This window comes from Silurus meridionalis, chromosome 20 (genome assembly GCF_014805685.1).
Source record: "Silurus meridionalis isolate SWU-2019-XX chromosome 20, ASM1480568v1, whole genome shotgun sequence".
Taxonomy (NCBI): domain Eukaryota; kingdom Metazoa; phylum Chordata; class Actinopteri; order Siluriformes; family Siluridae; genus Silurus; species Silurus meridionalis.
The window spans coordinates 12,663,237-12,681,458 of NC_060903.1; the positions used below are offsets into that span (position 1 = coordinate 12,663,237).

At 36.4% G+C, this 18,222-nt stretch overlaps 1 protein-coding gene across 1 annotated transcript in view; it reads left to right on the top strand.

Moving 5' to 3' along the window:
* The first annotated feature begins 357 nt into the window (after positions 1–357).
* slco5a1b (solute carrier organic anion transporter family member 5A1b) overlaps positions 358–18,222 on the top strand; it is a 31,278-nt gene continuing 13,413 nt past the window's right edge. Inside the window, exons 1-12 of the mRNA XM_046876985.1 lie at positions 358–645; positions 4,011–4,061; positions 7,773–7,886; positions 8,795–8,885; positions 10,266–10,386; positions 11,963–12,287; positions 14,361–14,672; positions 14,775–14,818; positions 17,076–17,398; positions 17,483–17,569; positions 17,788–17,867; positions 18,003–18,067. Coding sequence (XP_046732941.1) covers positions 552–645; positions 4,011–4,061; positions 7,773–7,886; positions 8,795–8,885; positions 10,266–10,386; positions 11,963–12,287; positions 14,361–14,672; positions 14,775–14,818; positions 17,076–17,398; positions 17,483–17,569; positions 17,788–17,867; positions 18,003–18,067 — 1,707 coding nt within the window. The 5' untranslated portion in view covers positions 358–551. The remainder of the gene's footprint in view (positions 646–4,010; positions 4,062–7,772; positions 7,887–8,794; positions 8,886–10,265; positions 10,387–11,962; positions 12,288–14,360; positions 14,673–14,774; positions 14,819–17,075; positions 17,399–17,482; positions 17,570–17,787; positions 17,868–18,002; positions 18,068–18,222) is intronic.

Below are 18,222 nucleotides of genomic sequence, written 5' to 3' on the forward strand. Positions count from 1 at the left end.
CTTGTGGTCAGATGTCTGCAAACATCTGTAGATGTAGTAAAGATTTGGCTGTGGGGACATTTGGCTGGTCTCCTTGTTGGGGGAAAATAAATAGTTAATTAACTAAATAATTAATTAATTTGTTTGTTTATTGCAAATAAATAAATAAGAATATATATATATATATATATATATATATATATATATATATATATATATATATATATATATATAAATATATACTAGAAAAATGAGCATTGGGTTAATTAGCTGCATTATATCGTTAAGTGTGTGTGTGTGTGTGTGTGTGTGTGTGTGTGTGTGTGTGTGTTTGACGTCACAGTGAGTCAGGGAGGGCCTGCAGGAAGAGAGCTGTCAGCTTCTGCGTCTCCTCATCGTCCCTCCTCCTCCTCTTACGTCAATCGCTCCATCATCACCATCATCCTCATCATCCTCATCATCTTCATTTCTCTCTTCACCGCATATCGCCCTGGAGCAATATATATATATATATACACTGAATCCCGAAAAAAACCCAGACGAATGGATTTTTAACCGCGCTTGTGTCATGGATGTATGAGAGGAAGGAAATGGATTCCCTCTACCTGCTTCTGTGTCTTCTCGGTCTCCAAGTGCAGATCATCACCAGGGCCGAGAGCAAATTCGGTGGGTGTGCGACGGTAATCAGAGCAAAGGATGGAGAAAAAAACGTATTTCTGATTTCAGGGTTCTGCATGTTGGATTTATAGATCAGATTTGTGGTCTGCTTTAAAGATCGTCGTGCGTTTCTTCTTCTAGATGTACTCCTATGTACGTGCTTATCGGAGGAGATGTGTGGGGTTTATGGTTTAGTTAAATCTACACAGGCTTCAAGGTTCTCCAGATGATTTTTATTCATGCAGACATCTAGGAATAAACTTGAGTGAGCTCCAGTTAATATATTCATCGTTAGTGGACAGTAATGTAGGTCGAGATGAAGATCAGTGTCAGTAGATTACGTGATCAGTGTCACTATTACATCAATTACATGATCAGGGTAGAATAGATTACATGCATTTTACATGCATAGAAAGAACATTGGACACGTGACTGTGCTTGAAAAGCATTTTCCCGAGGGGTATTTATACATAAAATATCTTATCATGCACACATTTTCACACTAAAACAACAAGACCTTGTGTCTGGCATTTGATTTGATTTTTTTTATTTTTTATGTTTGCATGTAAATTATGCAGATGTTTTATTATAAATTCTCATAAAGTGGGATTTGAATCTGGGTAAAATCTCAGCTGACTGAAATGTACATTACTATATGGGAAGCCATTTTTGTTACTAGACAAGTGTTTGTATGCATGTGTGTGTGTGTGTGTGTGTGTGTGTGTGTGTGTGTGTGTGTGCGTGCGAGAAAACGAGATTCAAGCTGTTCTAAAGGTTACCCTGTCAATAGGGCATCTTGTTACCATAGCAACTGCTTTGAGCATTCTTAATTCATAGAGATGGCTTGTGATAGAAGGTGGGCGCTTGTTTCCACAAATAGCTTCCTGGCGTGTTCTTTTTAGAACACGGCACAGCAATGAACACTGAAATATAGGTCTTTTATATTTGCCTGTTGTTGTTATATTACATTTTGCACTTTTGTTGATTTAAGATCTAACTGCTGGAAGGATGTAATTAGGGAATCACACATTTTAGCCAAATGCTTCACAATAGCGTTTATCGCTGCATGGAAATCATTTTCCAACATATTGCATAATCAATCCAGTTGGTTCCATCAACTGAATTTGTTCTAGTGTAAAATTCGATTGTATTTTAAAGGTAAAATGATAAACAACACCACCATATTAAATAATAATAATAATAATAATAATAATAATAATAATAATAATAGTTTTAATATATTGTTACAGGAATCACAAAAATAACAATAGAAACACAAATCATTTGCAATATTTGCTATAAAATATTGTTTTTAATTTTTAAGTTGATTTTAACTTAAATGTTTTTTTGTGTGTGTTTTTTCAAATATTCAAGGAGCTGTGTAAGGTTTTTTTCAGTATATTGTAGGTACAATGTTTAGAGTAGAAAAAAAAGATACAGTTTGTGAAAGTACCTTTCAATATTTTAGGGGAAAAAAAGCACGATCATTTAATGTAATATAATGCAAAAACATAGATGCTATGGTGGAAAAGACAACACATCTGGTATCTTTTTTGTTATTGGTAAATGCTGTTACATATCAAACATCTGTTTGATCAGATTTGAATCTACATTCGAATAAATAGAGGACAAGTATAATAAAAACAGTGTTTATTGTTCAATTCAAAATGGCAGACTTTAAAAAGCTAATGTTAATCTGTATGTATATAATGCATTTACAGTATCTCACAAAAGTGAGTACACCCCTCACATTTCAGCAACTATTTGAGTATATCTTCTCAAGAGACAATTTACTGTCCTCTGAAAACAACTCCACATACAGCCATTATTGTCAAAACAACTGGCAACAAAAGTGAGTACACCCTAAGTGAACATGTCAAAACTGTGTCCAAAGTGTCAATATTTTGTCTGAGCACCATTGATATCTTACACCACCTTAATCCTCCTGGGCATGGAATTCACCTTTCACCCCTCTATAATGTCATAACAGAGCTGCTGATTGTTAGCCCCGTGGCAATTGTCATCTTGGTGGTGTGTTCTGGGTCGTTATCATGTTGGAAAACTGCCGTTCTGCCCACTTTCTGAATTAAGGGCATCTTGTTCTGCTTCAGAATGTCACATTACATGTTGAAATCCATGTTTCCCTCAATACATGGCAGCTCCTCAGTACCAGCAGCACTCATGCAGCCCCAGACCATGATGTTACCACCACCATGCTTGACTGTAGGCAAAACAAATTTTTTTTGGTACATCTCACCAGGGTGTCACCACACATGCTGGAGATCATCTGAGCCAAACAAGTTGTCTTATCAGACCACAGGACATGGTTCCAGTAATTTATCCTCTTTGACAGACAAAGAGACAAACTGTTTGCAAGTTTACTTGTAAGTCAGCTTCAAAAGAGGTTTCCTTCTGGAACTACGGTAATGCAAACCGACTTGTTGCAGTGTGTGGCGTTTAGTCTGAGCACTTACAAGCGGACCTTCCGCTTCTGCAAAGCAGCTTCTGCACCTGATGCACAGCACGATGACTTAATTTCTTAGACTCCTGCAAGGCTTGTTCTGAGTGGAAACCATTTTGGAAAACCTCTGCATGACCCTCACCACTGTTCTGTAACTCAGTTTCAGGGTGTTACTGAACTTCTTAAAGCCTTGGCCATATTTGTGGAAAGCAACAATTCTAATTCTCAAATCCTCAGAGAGTCTTTGCCATGAGGTGCCATGTAGAACATCCAGTGGTCAGTATGAGAGAATTGTACCCAAAGCGACAAATTTGAACTGCTAATACAAGATACACAAATTTGTATAGTCCTGTCAAGCAGACAGAAACATAAACATGATGAATGGGACATGGTTAAGCCACACACAGCTGTTATCATTTAGGTTGTATACTCACATTTGTTGGCAGTTATTTAGACAAGTAAACAAATCCGAGGACGGTTAATCTGTACTGCTGTACAAGCTGCAGATTGACTACTCTAAAATATATCCAACTTTTCATTTCTATAGTATTGTTCTATACTGTATGTTCATATATAGACATGGTCTTTGTGTGATCTGTTTAGACTCATAGTAGCATATAATAAAACATGAACTTGGCACTAGTTTCAATTAAACAAAATGAATCATGGACATGTGTTCAGTGTTGTAGACGTGTTATAGAATCAGATGCAGAAGGCTTTCTAAGCATTTGCTTGTATGTGTGTGTCCCTGCAATTACATACAGTCATATATTTGCAGTATTAGCATTGAACTGTACACATATTCACCTGTCCTTAATCTGACATTACCCTGAGTGTCTTCTTCCAAGTCCACACTTACGTGTACTATATTCCTGATCCTTCTGCACTAAAAGGTACTCTTTTCTTTCATCAGGTTGCCTGTTTGAGAAGAATCTGTGTGTGAACTATGAGATTTGTGTCAATGGTAAGACCTGCACAATCATCCACAGTCTTTACTATAGATCACTGATGTCAGTGGTGGACGAACTTCATGTAGCATGTAGTTGAGTTAAAGTAGAGATAAACTTTAAAATTTAAGTAAAGTAAAAAATTATTTGTATTAAAATGAACTTAAGTATCCAAACTACTATTATTTATTATGGCTATAATGTTCTATCATTTTTGTCACAAGAGTCTTTGCTTAATCAACTCAGTTTATGTGAAAAGACTGTAATTTGACTTTTAGCACACCGATCTATTCATTAGGGCTGTAAAATTAACGCGTTAATAACGAGTTAACATAAATTAATTTTAACGCCACTCGTTTTATTAATGCGCGATTAATGCGTTTCTGTTTGACCATTTTATTATCATTTTAATTTTTATGTTTTAATTAAAAATGTGAAAAAATAAATATAAAAGAAGCCAAATTAAAACCTTCAACTCAACACATTTCTTCACATTGTCCTTTCTTTGCCCAGATATAAAACAATAGAGAAATAAACTTTTACATTTTTATTTATTCAATTTATTTATTAAATTAAATTATTTTTTATTGTTTTAATTTTAGTTTTTACATAATTACTAAAGATTTGTTTTACTGATGCGCAAAGTCTTAAATCAAGCACCAAAATCCGCCATAATGCACACATCCGGCATTCAAAACTGTCCGTGTGGAAACACGGAAACAGTCCTGTTTGGTGTCCTGATGATTTACGTCAATTAAAACACCACAATATCTTTAACATTTACAAGAATATTTTGTCTTCATACCCACTGTTGAGTTTAGTTTCACTAATAATAAACATACATTTGCATAAAGCATCCATATTTGTCCATGCCAATGTTGATTAGAAACATGAAAAATATTAATTTAAGGTACATTTAGAGCAGATAAAAATGTGTGATTCTTCTCCTCTAATAAACTTGTTTCCAATCCTGTCCATCCAACTCCCAATTAAAATCTCAGCATCTTCAGCTTGGCTACCTCCAGCTCCACCCCAGTCTTTTAATTTAGCGATTAAGTTGCGATTAATCACGATTAAATATCAAACACTGATATCTATTCAAATGATCATGATCCCAAAACCTTCTTTTCAACTACTCCAAAATAATTGCACAAATAAGACCATGTGTGTTGTGAGGAGATTTTTCCATCATTTATTCCTCTCAAAACATTCTGCTTGCAGTTAAACTGATGCTGAACTGTATGATGGCGATGAGGAGATACCATCAAGTGACAATTAAAAACAAGTTCAAAACAGAGATCGCGCTCGACCGTGATTGGTGGCTTGCTGTGTGCTTGACCAATTAAGTTTTTATCCTCATAAATAAAAAGGAACGACTGATTTTGCACAATGTAGTTTGTAAAACGTAAGAGATTTGACTTCGAAATTCCTTTATAATAATATACAATGTTGGCTCTGCTCTGTTGCTCATTTCCTGTTCAAGACTTTGTGAAGAATTGGCAAGTGACAAACAAAGGCAAAAGGAGTCAGGTGGCAAAGTTTCTCACTCTCCAGATAACAAATAACAAATTTACAATAAATAATACAATAAAAACATATATCCAAAATGACTGGCTCAGTCAGACAGCAGCATTTGATTTGAATCCTAAGATACTGTACGGTCAATAAAGAAAGACATAAAATGAAAGGAATATAAATATTGGAAAGTAAGTGTACACCAAAAGGGCAAAAGTTTGTGGACACCGGACCATATGATTGGTATGTGCTTTAGTCCACACTTGCTGTTAATGATAATAAAACTGCATTTTTTCACGTTGTTTGAGTGCACTTGTGGAGATTTGTGTTCATTCAGTCACAAGGGTGTTAGTAAAGTCATGTACTGATGTAGGTGAGGTGAGGAGGCCTGGGTCAGTGTTCCAATTTATCCCAAAGGTATTCAATAGTGTTGAGATCAATGCTCTATACAGTTACAAGTTGGGATCTCTTAGTTCAAGTGAAGGGAAAATTGAATGCTACCAAATGCAAATGCATTGTATACAATTGTGTGCCTCCAACTTGGTGGTAACAGTTTGGTGAAGAACCACATATGACTGGAAAAGTCAGGTGTCCCAATACATTTCTATAAATAGGGTATATCAGTTTATTTGTATGGTTGACCACCAGTGGTCCATTACTGTACATTAGCAGCTTTTCATGCATCTCTACTTAACTGAAGTATTTCCATTTTGGGGAGACTTTAACTTTAATTTCAAATTTCAAAGTCAAATCTCTTTACAAACTACATTTTGCAAAATCTGTCGTTCCTTTTATATATGAGTGAATAAAAACTTAACTGCTCAAGAACACAGCAAAACACCAACTTGTTTTAATTGATGTTAGGAATGGATCTACTTAGCATACAGTTCAGCTTCAGTTCAACAGCAAGCAGCACATTTTGTGTGTAATTAATGATGGAAGAAACTCCTGACTCTCACTTGCCGCAACATCCATGGCCTTATTTGCGTGATATTTTTTATGAAGTAGTTGAAAAGACAGTAACATTAAAAAAAAGTCTTTTGACATACACTGACTCGATTAAGCAAGAGTCTTATGACAAAAAAATTATAGGAACATTATAGTCATAATAAAAAATAGTACCGTAATCCTCCGCTTTAACGCAGTTTTAAATTGATTGCATTTGCCACATAACGAATTAGTTTGGCTGATATTCCCGGTCTCTCGTGGATAGCACGATAAAAAACTTATTGTGAATTGTTTTCATGGAGTTTTATGTTGAATGCAATAATGAAATTTATTAATAAAAATATAATGATGAATTATAAAATGAAGTAAAATGTTAATACAGTACAGTACCGTATACATAAAATAGTCCGTTTGAACTGAGTTGAGCAAAGAGCAAAGGGTTTTGTGACAAAAATGATCATAGAACATTATAGCCATAATAAATATTTGTACTTGGATACTTAAATACATTTAAAGGCAAATCATTTTACTCAAGTGAAAGTATAAAATATTACTTCAGTAAAAGAAAAAAATGCTCCCCTTTAGTGTATCTCTGCTTTAACTCAACTACATGGTTTGTCCATCAATGTTTTAAAACTTTTTTTATATCAATTTAACAACTAATGCAATTAGCTGATATATTTCGATCTATATTTATTTAATAAATGCTAATGCTGTGTTTAATGTACAGTTTCATCACAATATAAATAAACAGTTACGCTTTGAGAACTAGTACTGCTTTTGTAATGGTGGAGGTACCTAGTTATGGTAATAGTAATTCAAAAGCAAAAGTGATTTTATTCATGTCAATTCTTGACATTATTTAATGCACTTTTATCAGTTGATTATAACAGAAATGATTGTATAATGTATATTTATTTGAAACAGCAATTTGCTAGTAATGACAATTAATTTTTTTATGTTGAGCTGTAGTTAAAAAAGGATTCATTTAAAGATAATTATAAATAATTATGAAATGATTTACTGAATATAGGATTCTTCCAATCCAAACTAAGCCTGGTGCCTAAGAACATTGTAATAAAATCACTATAATGCTGTAATCATGATAAAGAATTATGAAGACTTTAGTAATTAGCTAATGATTTCAAGCAGATGTTTTAATCGAGCGATAATCCTGAACTCTGCAGGTCAACACCCATCCAAGAGTGAGATCTCACTTTGTTTTCATCAGGATTTAGGTGTCTGACATTGCCATTGTTTTGCAGATGGCATGCTCGGCCATTGTCAGATGATGATGGGAGTGGATGCGTACACATACGATATCACACCAGCGATCCTGCAGAGGTTTCGTACGCTACTCTTGAAACTTTCGCTTCGAGGTACATATGTTCCAATTGAGTGATTTCTGTTCTTTTCATCTTAATACCATTCTATACTGCATTATTTCCACATAACCACATCGGCTTTAGGGTGTCAGTTTCACTTCTCATAGCAGAGTGGAAAATAGAATTTGAATGAAATGTAGGAGTTAAACAATGTACAATAATTAGAAATGCATCTGTAATGTAGGAAAAAGCTTTCCTCATGTGAGTAGATTTTTTATGCCTGTATTACCATATTAAATACACGTGTCACAGCATTGAATGCAGTTAATTATTTATCAGACTAATAAATTATCAGAATAAATGAAAAGTGTTTACAGGCAATTTGGCCTGTACGTAGAGTATGTTATTTCATGCGCCACCTGATGGACATTCCGCGAAGCACAACACGTATTATTTTCTGAAAAAAGTGCCTATAGGATTCAGCGGCATCTGTATTGATGGAATGAAAGTTATAATCACAACACCACCACAGCTTGTTGTGACAGAGTGTCCAAGAAAGCACAACTGGTCCTATTCTCTTGATGGGAAGAATAATGTTATTATCTCCTCTGACAATTAGAGCAACACCAGCCAATCACAGCCTGTGATGGGGTGAACGAGTGGGTGGGAATGCTTAAAACTGGGAGAAATTGTCAGCAGTTTAGGTGAAAAATAATCCAGCATGCAAATACACTACTTTGAAAACTTTAATCAGAAAGATTATGGTTAAAACTTGAAACTTTGGCCATGAAAATTTGGTTCTCTTCAAGTTCAATTACAAAGTGTAACACATATCTATGCATTTTTTAAATAATTCTCAGAATTCCCAGAGCAAATGAGCAAGAATATTCAAGGAAACCAATCACACTGAGCAGTGGGATTTGAATAAAAGCTCTATTAGCTGTATTTGTGGTCTTCACCAGGTCTCTCATGGCAAGATGATGTCACTCAGCAGGTCCTGTCGAAAGAATTTTCCAAACTACACAGGATCCCCTTGTCACCACCTGACTCAAGGTATTTGATTCGGACAAACATAAAACTAAAAAACCAAATGGCAAACAACCTAATACATGTTTGAACTTTCTGTTCAAAACTCCTCAGCAGCACATATTAAGCTGGATGTTGTGCATATTCATGTTGTATATTATCTGTGTAGCTGTGCAAGAACTTGTACTTTGCATGACCATGTGTCAGCTGCTGAACTACAGATTTATGGCAGATTCTATACATTATATTATATGGCCAAACTAATTTTGTACCAATGATCATCACCCCTATATGTGCTTAAACATTGCATTCCAGTTTTTGTAAACCCTATGCTGTTTCCTCTTCAATTCGAGACTTCTCTGTGCAGCTGGTGATGGTTCCACATCAACAGCCTAAAGATCCCTGAATTTAATGACGAATTAAAAACTTTGAGACTGGATTTGGACTGTAATTAATATTTTAACTACCTGCTATAATAGTTTAAGACTACATTTTGCCTCAACACCTACTGAACAGTACACTGAACAATGATGGAACTGTAATAATTGAACTTTTGGTGCCACCCATATTCAATTCAATTAAATTCAGTTCAGTTCAGTTCAGTTCAATTTAATTAAATTTATCTTTATCTGTGCAACGTTGCTTTGAGACAATGTAGATGGTAAAAGCGCTATACTATTAAAAATGAATTAAATTGAATTCATAAGTGGCACTATTTCAGATACATTTTAAACTATGGCTGAGGGAATGTACCCATTCAACCACAAGAGAAATATTAATACCAGGCACTGAGGAGGTGCAGTTAGCGTTCAATTTGATCCCAAACTGTTCAGTGGTGTTGAGGTGAGCTCTCTGCACAGGCCACTCTAGTTCTTCCACATCAACTATGGCAAACCATGTCTTTATGGAGCTCCCATTGTGCACATTGTCCTGCTGGAACAGGTTCGGATCGCTTCATTACACTGAATTAAAATTGAGATGCTACAGCCCACAAAAATGCCTAATAGCGTGATTCCAACTTTGTAGCAACATTTTGGCGCATGGACGTGATGGTCAGCTGTCCACAAAACCGCCAAATAGAGTCTATGCCAATCTTAGCTGATAGGCTGTCTGGGTTTGGAAAAGATTTCTGGATAGCTCTAAAATGATACAACAAATATAGAAGAAGTCGTCACTACATTGCAGCAGCTCCCCTGCTGTTATTATTTCTTCTTTCACTTTGTAGCTTGCTGTGAATTTGTGTGCTGTGTTCAACCCAACTGCTTCTGGTAGCTGCAGGCTCCTGACTTGTGATAAAATCACAAGAACCATCTTCTCCTAATCATCTCTTGAGCATATCAATAAACAAATACTAATGCCTGTTTTTATGCCAGGGATGATAATGCTGAAATGTTCATTAATGTGCAGACCAATGGTACAGACAGCAGCTGTGGAAGATGACAGACTGAAATCTTTGGAAGAGAAACTTAGCAAAAGTCTGCAGAAGTATTTGCTGAACCTAAGTCTGAGGCCTAAACTAGATGGTCAGGTAAGGCGCTTTTATCTTTTAATATTATTAATGTCTTGTATTTGGGAAACATATTTCAGTTTTCATTGTTTGCTAAGCAGTTTGTTATTTGTTAGCTATTCTAAATATATGTATATGATACATTTTGACTGTAACAGGTCACTAACAACAATATAATATTACAGATATAGATTATATCCAATCTATGATAAAATGAGTATATTATTAAATGCTTATGTATTAAATCAGACACAGAATCTAACATGAGGTCACGGTATACTGTACATTGTTCCGGGGTCTGCACACTTTTTTAACTATGTTAATAGTTGTGTCAGACGGGAGAGAGTCACCAGTACATTTCCAGAACTGGTTCAATTGTGTCTAGTCAGCACTATCAAATATTCCAAAGTTTTGGTGTTGAGTTCCAGTTTCAGATGCCACAAATTTTTGACCCACAACGTTACCCGAAACAGAATGGAAATATTGTAATAATATTAGTATATACTAGGGGTGTAACGGTACACGTGTCCACCGTGTTTAGTGTCCACCTCACACTTCGAACGCATTTTTACAATTATTTTTAAACTTGAAAACACAACAATGCCAGGGATATAAAAAATAAGACACTACAGTTAGCGCAGTGTCACTGTGGATACTCACTCCGTACCGAAAATCTTTTCTACATGAATTAATCAATCAGGAAGATTAAATAGGAAGTGGCTAGCGGCTAATGCTTTCCATTTTACTGCAGGTTTTATCCTGCATATAAACTATGTGTGTGACAAATAAAAAAAACCTAAATCTTGAATCCATAGCGCTAGCGTTAGCCGATAGCCACTTTCTGGTTAGCGGCTAAAGCTAGCGATATGGATTCTTTAGTGTTTCATGTCCAGCTTCAAGAATTTCTCTTAAAAGGAGAGAATCCTGACAATTTCGCGTTTTACGGGTGTGAATGAATAAAGGATGGAAGGAATGAAGACATTTGTTAAAGTATGCTAAAAAAAAGTAGGACAGTTACATAGAACATATAAAATGTCTATACACACACACACACACTTAAATACACACACATCTGTATTACCCAAATGGGGTCTAACAAATGTAAACTATTTAATTACTTTTTTCTATGTATTTAACTTCATTTAATCAATTTTATTTGAATTTAAATGATTACTCAATTAAATCAATATAATAAAAAGTGTATTGCATTAATTTGTTTTATTCAATTTTTATAAAATATTATAAAATATGATTTTATATATTATTTAACCAAGCAGGCATTTTTATTTAAAAATGAAGTGTCCAAATGTGGATCACAAATGTTAATAATAATAATAAACTGCATTTATAAAAAATGACAAGCAATTTTATGTTTTGCATTTCTTTCCCTAACCGTACCGAAATTGTACCGAACCGCGACTTAAAAACCGAGGTACGTACCGAACCGTAAATTATTTGTACCTTTACACCCCTGATATATACTGTGGTTATACTGTAAGTTTTAGTGGATGTGATTGGTGTGTACATATTTCTGTGTCTGATCATTAAGACGTTTTTAAAAAATCACCAGTTTACTTATTAAGTTTTGTATCTACAGGCTACCAAAATGAAGTCTTCTTTACCCCCGGCGTATTATCGTTTGGGAATACCAAACAATAAATTCAGCTCGATCCCACCCGAGTTCACTCCAGATTCACTGTATAAGAAAGCTTCATTCCCTGACCTTACAAGCTATCAGAGTGACAAAATGTACAACGCACAAAGACAGCAGGACGGTACAGACTTCCCTCTTACTGCCCTAAAGCAGTACGTGTCTCAAAAAATGGCATCCTGGCAGAGAGGTAGACCTAAATCAGAACCAGTAGTCCCAAAAGGTGGATCCTCGCAGTCGCTTGTCAAAGAACCACTGACTCCAGTAGATGGTATGATGGGTTTCTTTTGTAATTTATTATAGGTTGATCAGTGTATACATTTGTACATACCATTTAATTATATATAGTGTATAAAACTGATTACTAATGACATTTTGTTTTATAAACAGAAAATTCATTGTTTTGAGCATAACATGACTAATAGATATAGTCATATTAATTCTGATCTGTAAATGGAATTATGCTTTGCATGCTGGATAAGACTGAATCACTCAAACAGCGAGAGCATTTTAATGTCTAAGATTTTTTTAAATGTAATTTTATTTAATTGTTTTAATTAAAAGTTTTAATTGGTTCAGATTCATTCATGGGACTACGGGAGAAAAATTATCTATGCTCACTGGGTAGAAGGGATATTCATTCAATCAATCTCAGTGACACTAACCAATTATGGGCATTTGTGAGCTCGTGTAATTGTAAGGGGCAAAATATGATGTCCCTTTGAGGGTCTTTCCCCCAAGAATTTACATGAGCAGTCTTTTTTCCTAGAGGAAGCAGACACTTTATGGACAAAGTTTGTGGACAGCTGACCATAAGATTCTATGCTTTTTGAACATCTAATAGCTAATTGCTGTTATAATAACCTACACTCTTCTGGGGAGTTGCCCCTTACTGGAGTTTGGAGTGTAAGTGTGGAGATTTGTAATAATTCAACCACAAAGGTGTTTGTAAAGTCAGTTACCGGTGTAGGGTGAGTAGGCCTGAGGTGCACCAGGCTTTAAGTTCATCCCAAAGGTATTCAGTAGGGTTAAGGTCAGAGCTCTATAGCAAACCACTTAAGGGCTTTCATTCCAACACCATGCAAATCATAGTATAGGGGCATTGCAATGCTGGTTTGGGGCCCAAAGGTTTTGAATTCATCCTAAAGGTGTTCAGTATTGTTGAGGTCAGATCTCTATAGCAAGTCATTCAAGATCTTTCACTTCAACACCACACAAACCATATCTTCATGAAGCTGACTTTGTGTGGAGGTCATTGTCATGCTGGAACATGTTTGGGTCTCAAAGTTCAAGAAAAGGGAAAATGTAATGCATCCAAAGACATCCTAACTTTTTTATGCCTCCAACATAGTGGTAATATGGAGAAGAAATACTTATGGTGTCCCAGTACTTTTGTTCGTACGGTATATATCAGTTTATCTGCTATAATTACCTTGCAGCTTCACTTATTGGCTATTAGCAAGTACACCAACTGTATGGGTACAAAAGCTGTAAAATGTAAGTAATTAAAACATCCCACACAAATGTGTGACTCCAACTTTGAGGTAACAGACACACATATGGCTGGAATTAACAGGTATCCCAATACATTTGTCCATAGTGTATATTGGCTTTGAGTTTTTAGGGTTTTTTATCACATGCTTATTACATATGATACATGTGATTTAGTGAAATAGTTCTTTAGTTGGTAGCTGTTCCATGATAGAGGAGCTCACAGAAGAATGGGAACAGGGTTAGATTAAAAAAAAAAAAAAAAATGTAATATACACTCTATTGCCGAAAGTTTGCAGACACCTGGTCATAAGTATGGTATGTGCTTTTTGAGCATCACATTACACATTTAGTACCAATTTGCTCTTCTAATTCCTTCCACTCCTCTGGGAAGATGTTTCATTAGATTTTGGAGTTTTCTTTTGGATATTTGTGTTCATCAGCCGCAGGGATGTTAGTAAAGTCAGGTACTGATGTAGGTGAGAAGGCCTGGAGTTCAGTGTTCCAAATCATACCTAAAGTGTTGAGTACTGTTGAGATCAGAGCTCTTTAGCAGGCCATTTAAGATCTACCGAATCATGTAAACTATATCTTCATGGTGCTCACTTTGTTTCCGAATTCAAGTGAACTAAATATTTTATTAACTGCATCCAAAGACATTCTATACAATTGTGTGACTCCAGCTTTGTGGCAACAGCTTGAAGAAGAATCACATATGGCAGGAAAGGTCAGGTGTCCCAATACTTTTGTCCATATAGTGTATGTTGCTTAAGCTCAAATTTAGCCTATATGTTGCTCCTAGATATTTCTTGTTTTTTTGCAACAATGTGCCTCTTGGTTTTGCTGTTTACAGAGACCTTTATCCGAAATGTCCTACACAATGTAGGAAGGCATAATGTAGACGTGAAGAGTTTGAGCGCAGCAGATCTGGACCAGCTGGCCTCTCTTATAGCTGATGCTCTGCAGGTAGTGGAGAAGCAAACGGAAAAGGCATACAGACCCCGAGACCTGCAAACAGAAGACCTGCAAAATGAAGACCAGGAAATTAGAGAACTACCACCTGATGATCAGCAGCCAGGAGTAGATTTATGGAATGAAAACATCTCAGAGTCAGAAAGCAAAGATTCCCCAATCAGTCAAATATCTGAGGCCATGTCATCATCAGGTACATGTCTAGGATGTTATTAAAATATTAATTGTGGTATATAATGTTTTTAATATATTCTTTTTTAACTATGTATCACGTTGTGCTCAACATTCTGTGCAGGGGGACAAAACAGAAAGGAGGAGAGATCTAATGTGGACCATAAGGTATTTATATTTACGTGTCTTTGCTATCATTTTCTGATATGCTCAATAGTTGATCATAATAAATCATTGTGACCACTATGCATAGCTCCTCCAAAAGATGTTGCCACATATTTGAGAAGCACATAATTGTACAAAACATCTTTGTGAGTTCACTGGAATTACAATTCTCATACATGTTCCAACATTACACTGCACTTGTGCACAAAGTGATCCCCAATAACACATAGTTTGGACTCTCTCCAGAACTCAAATGGTTTATAAAGCCATAACCTCAACCTCACATCAGTGCCTGATCTCACTAATGCTTTTTTTCTGAACATGAAATTTCCACATTAAAGGAGGAGTGGGGTGATATATCTGGAGTGGATGTTCATAAAGCATATATGGATGTAATATTAGTGAACTCAAACATTTAACCTTATAGTGTATGGTTCCCTGGTGGTCTAGTGGTTAGGATGCGGCGCTCTCACCGCTGCGGCCCGGGTTCGATCCCTGGTCAGGAAACTAACCCCAGCCATTAGCATTGCACAAACCTTAGTCCCGGTCCCAAGCCCGGATAAATGGGTTGCGTTAGGAAGGGCCTCCAGCGTAAAAACATGTGCCAAATCAAACATGTGGATGGTCCGCTGTGGCAACCCCTAATGGGAGAAGCCGAAAGAAAGTTTTAGTGTATGTTTCAGAATGGCAAACAGCAAAAAGACAATAATATATCTTGCCAATGGCTACAATCTTTTTAAGATACAACAGATGTCATTACAGTACATTCCTGAATTTTTTATGCTGGTATTATAGTTGGTGATGTTTTATCATCATGTACAGTACACCTGTCTGCTCTAACATTAAAACCACAGAGCGGTGATGTGAATACAGTTGCTAATCACCTCACAATGGCACAATGTGAATTGCAGTTCACAGAGGCTTCCCATCCAAGCTGACAGAATGTGATGATCTGAAAAGAAGAATGGAAGAAACTGTCTAAATGTATGTGTGCAAAGCTTAAAAATGAAGGCCCTAGAGAGTTCCTACGAGTCTAATTAAATCAAAGGTCATTGTTTGGGAAAATATTTCAAAAAGTCTTTTTTGACAGGGCACATACACCATACCATTTTACTATATCTTCTCAATGACAATATTATAAAAATTAAACTTATATAGCAGGACATATTTACTGTCTCTAAAAACAAGTCAACACACAGCCATTATTGTCAAAATAGCTGGCAACAAATGCAAGAGTTGTCTGCTTGACAGGACCATACAAATTTTTGTATTTTGTATTAAAGCAGTTAAAATTTGGTGCTTTGAGTACAATTCTCTCTTACTGACCACTGGATGTTCAACATGGCACCTCATGGCAAAGACTCTCTGAGGATTTGAGAATTATAATTTTTGCTCTCCACAAAGATGACCGAGGCTATAAGAAGATCAAGAACACCCTGAAACTGAGTTATAGTACAGTGGACAGGGTCATACAGAGGTTTTCCAAGACGGATTCTATTTAGAAAAGACCTCGCAAGGGTCCATCTAAGAAGTTAAGTCCTCGTGCTGTGTGAAAGGTGCAGAATCGGCAAAAAAAAAAACAGACGCATGAGTGCTGCAGCATTGCTTTAAACCATACGCCCATTTCAACAAGTCGGTTTTCAAGGAAGCCTCTTCTGAAGCTGGCTGAAAGCCCACAAACAGTTTGTTGTAGACAACCTGTCCAAGAGCATGAATTACTGAAACCATGTCCTGTGGTCTTATGAGATAGACTTGTTTGGCTCAGATGGTGTCGAGCATGTGTGGCAATACCCTGGTGAGGAAAACCAAGAAAATTGTGTCTTGCCTACAGTCAAGTATGGTGGTGGTGGCATCATGGTCTGGGGCTGCATGAGTGCTGCTGGTACTGAAAATATTGACACTTTGGACACAGTTTTGACATGTTTACTTATGGTGTACTCACTTTTATTGCCAGCTATTCTGACAATGATGGCTGTTCAGTATGTTGAGTTATTTTCAGAGAAAAATATATATCTATAAAGATATACAAGCTGCACATTGACTACTCTAAAGTATATCCAAGCTTCATTTCTATAGTATTGTCCCTTGAGAAGATTCTAAAATGGTTGCTGAATGTGAGGGGTGTACTCACTTTTGTGAGTTACTGTACCTGTTGCTGAAATGTAAAAGAAAATCTGTTGTTAGGTTCATACTTTTAAACTATAAAATGACTATAAAAATGACTGTTCTTTTTTTATATTGGCTTTTATTGTCCTTACAGGAAGTCGAATTGTTGGGGAAGCTTCTGGATTATCTGGATAAGACCTCTTTCTCAGAGCCAAGCCCACCTGTAAAGGGGCGTGGCATATCCGTGGAGAGAGTACACAGCAGGACAACTCAGATGGATGTAAAAGTACAGAAGAAAGCCATGGAACAGGTGGAGGAGGTGGAGGGCTGGGTGGAGGCTGCTGCTCTAGCACCGTCGACTGTCTTGGAGATGAACATCAGCCCGCAACGCCAAAATGCGAAAGTGCAGGATCTGCAACTTGATGTTCAGGCCAACAATAACAATGATGTCTATGGCTACATCATTACAGATACGGAGTAAGCCTTAACACACTGACATCAACACACAAAAATGACAGTGATGACTAGCTCTCTTGTTTCACAGTGTTTTTTCTCCTTCAGTTCCCTTTCCACTGATCAGGGTTTGCACCTGATGGAGCTGTTGTGTCACAAAGCAAAGATCCAGATGACTGATTTCCTTGATCTTTCGTAAGTCCTCTGTATCTGTATGTGCATTTGGGTCTATAAACTGCAAAATCCCCAGTGATGTAGGATTTTTCCTTTGTGTGTGTATGTATGTATGTAAATCTTCTGTAAACTTATTAGGTATTTATCATATTGCCCTTTTAGCAACTCCTTATTACTTTTATCACCAGTAACCCCATTACAAAATGTTAAAACAATTATTTGTGTGTGAATGTGTGCAGTGTTCTTGGTCCAGCTGTAACATTCCAGGTCCGCAACAATGTCCACAATATCACCACAGCTGGCATTGCCAATGTGGCTGGTAAGAGGTTAACACATGCCCACATATACATACATACACACACACACACACACACACGCACACACACACTCTTTTTGCCACTCTTCAATAATGTACATGTGTCATGACTGACGCTTTTTCTGTTGGTGTAATCAGTAAGTCAGAAGGCTGCCCTAGAGAAGGAGGCTGGAGTGACCATTTTGGAGGCAGGAGTTACCGATGTAAGAAACTATTTCTCACTCTGTCATGTCTAAACGAATACATAAAAAATAATCATTTATTTGTAGATCAATTACACTATTGCTAAAAGTTTGTGTGGGTACCTGACCATTACACACATATGGGCCTTCCCCTATTTATTTCCAAAGTTGAAAGC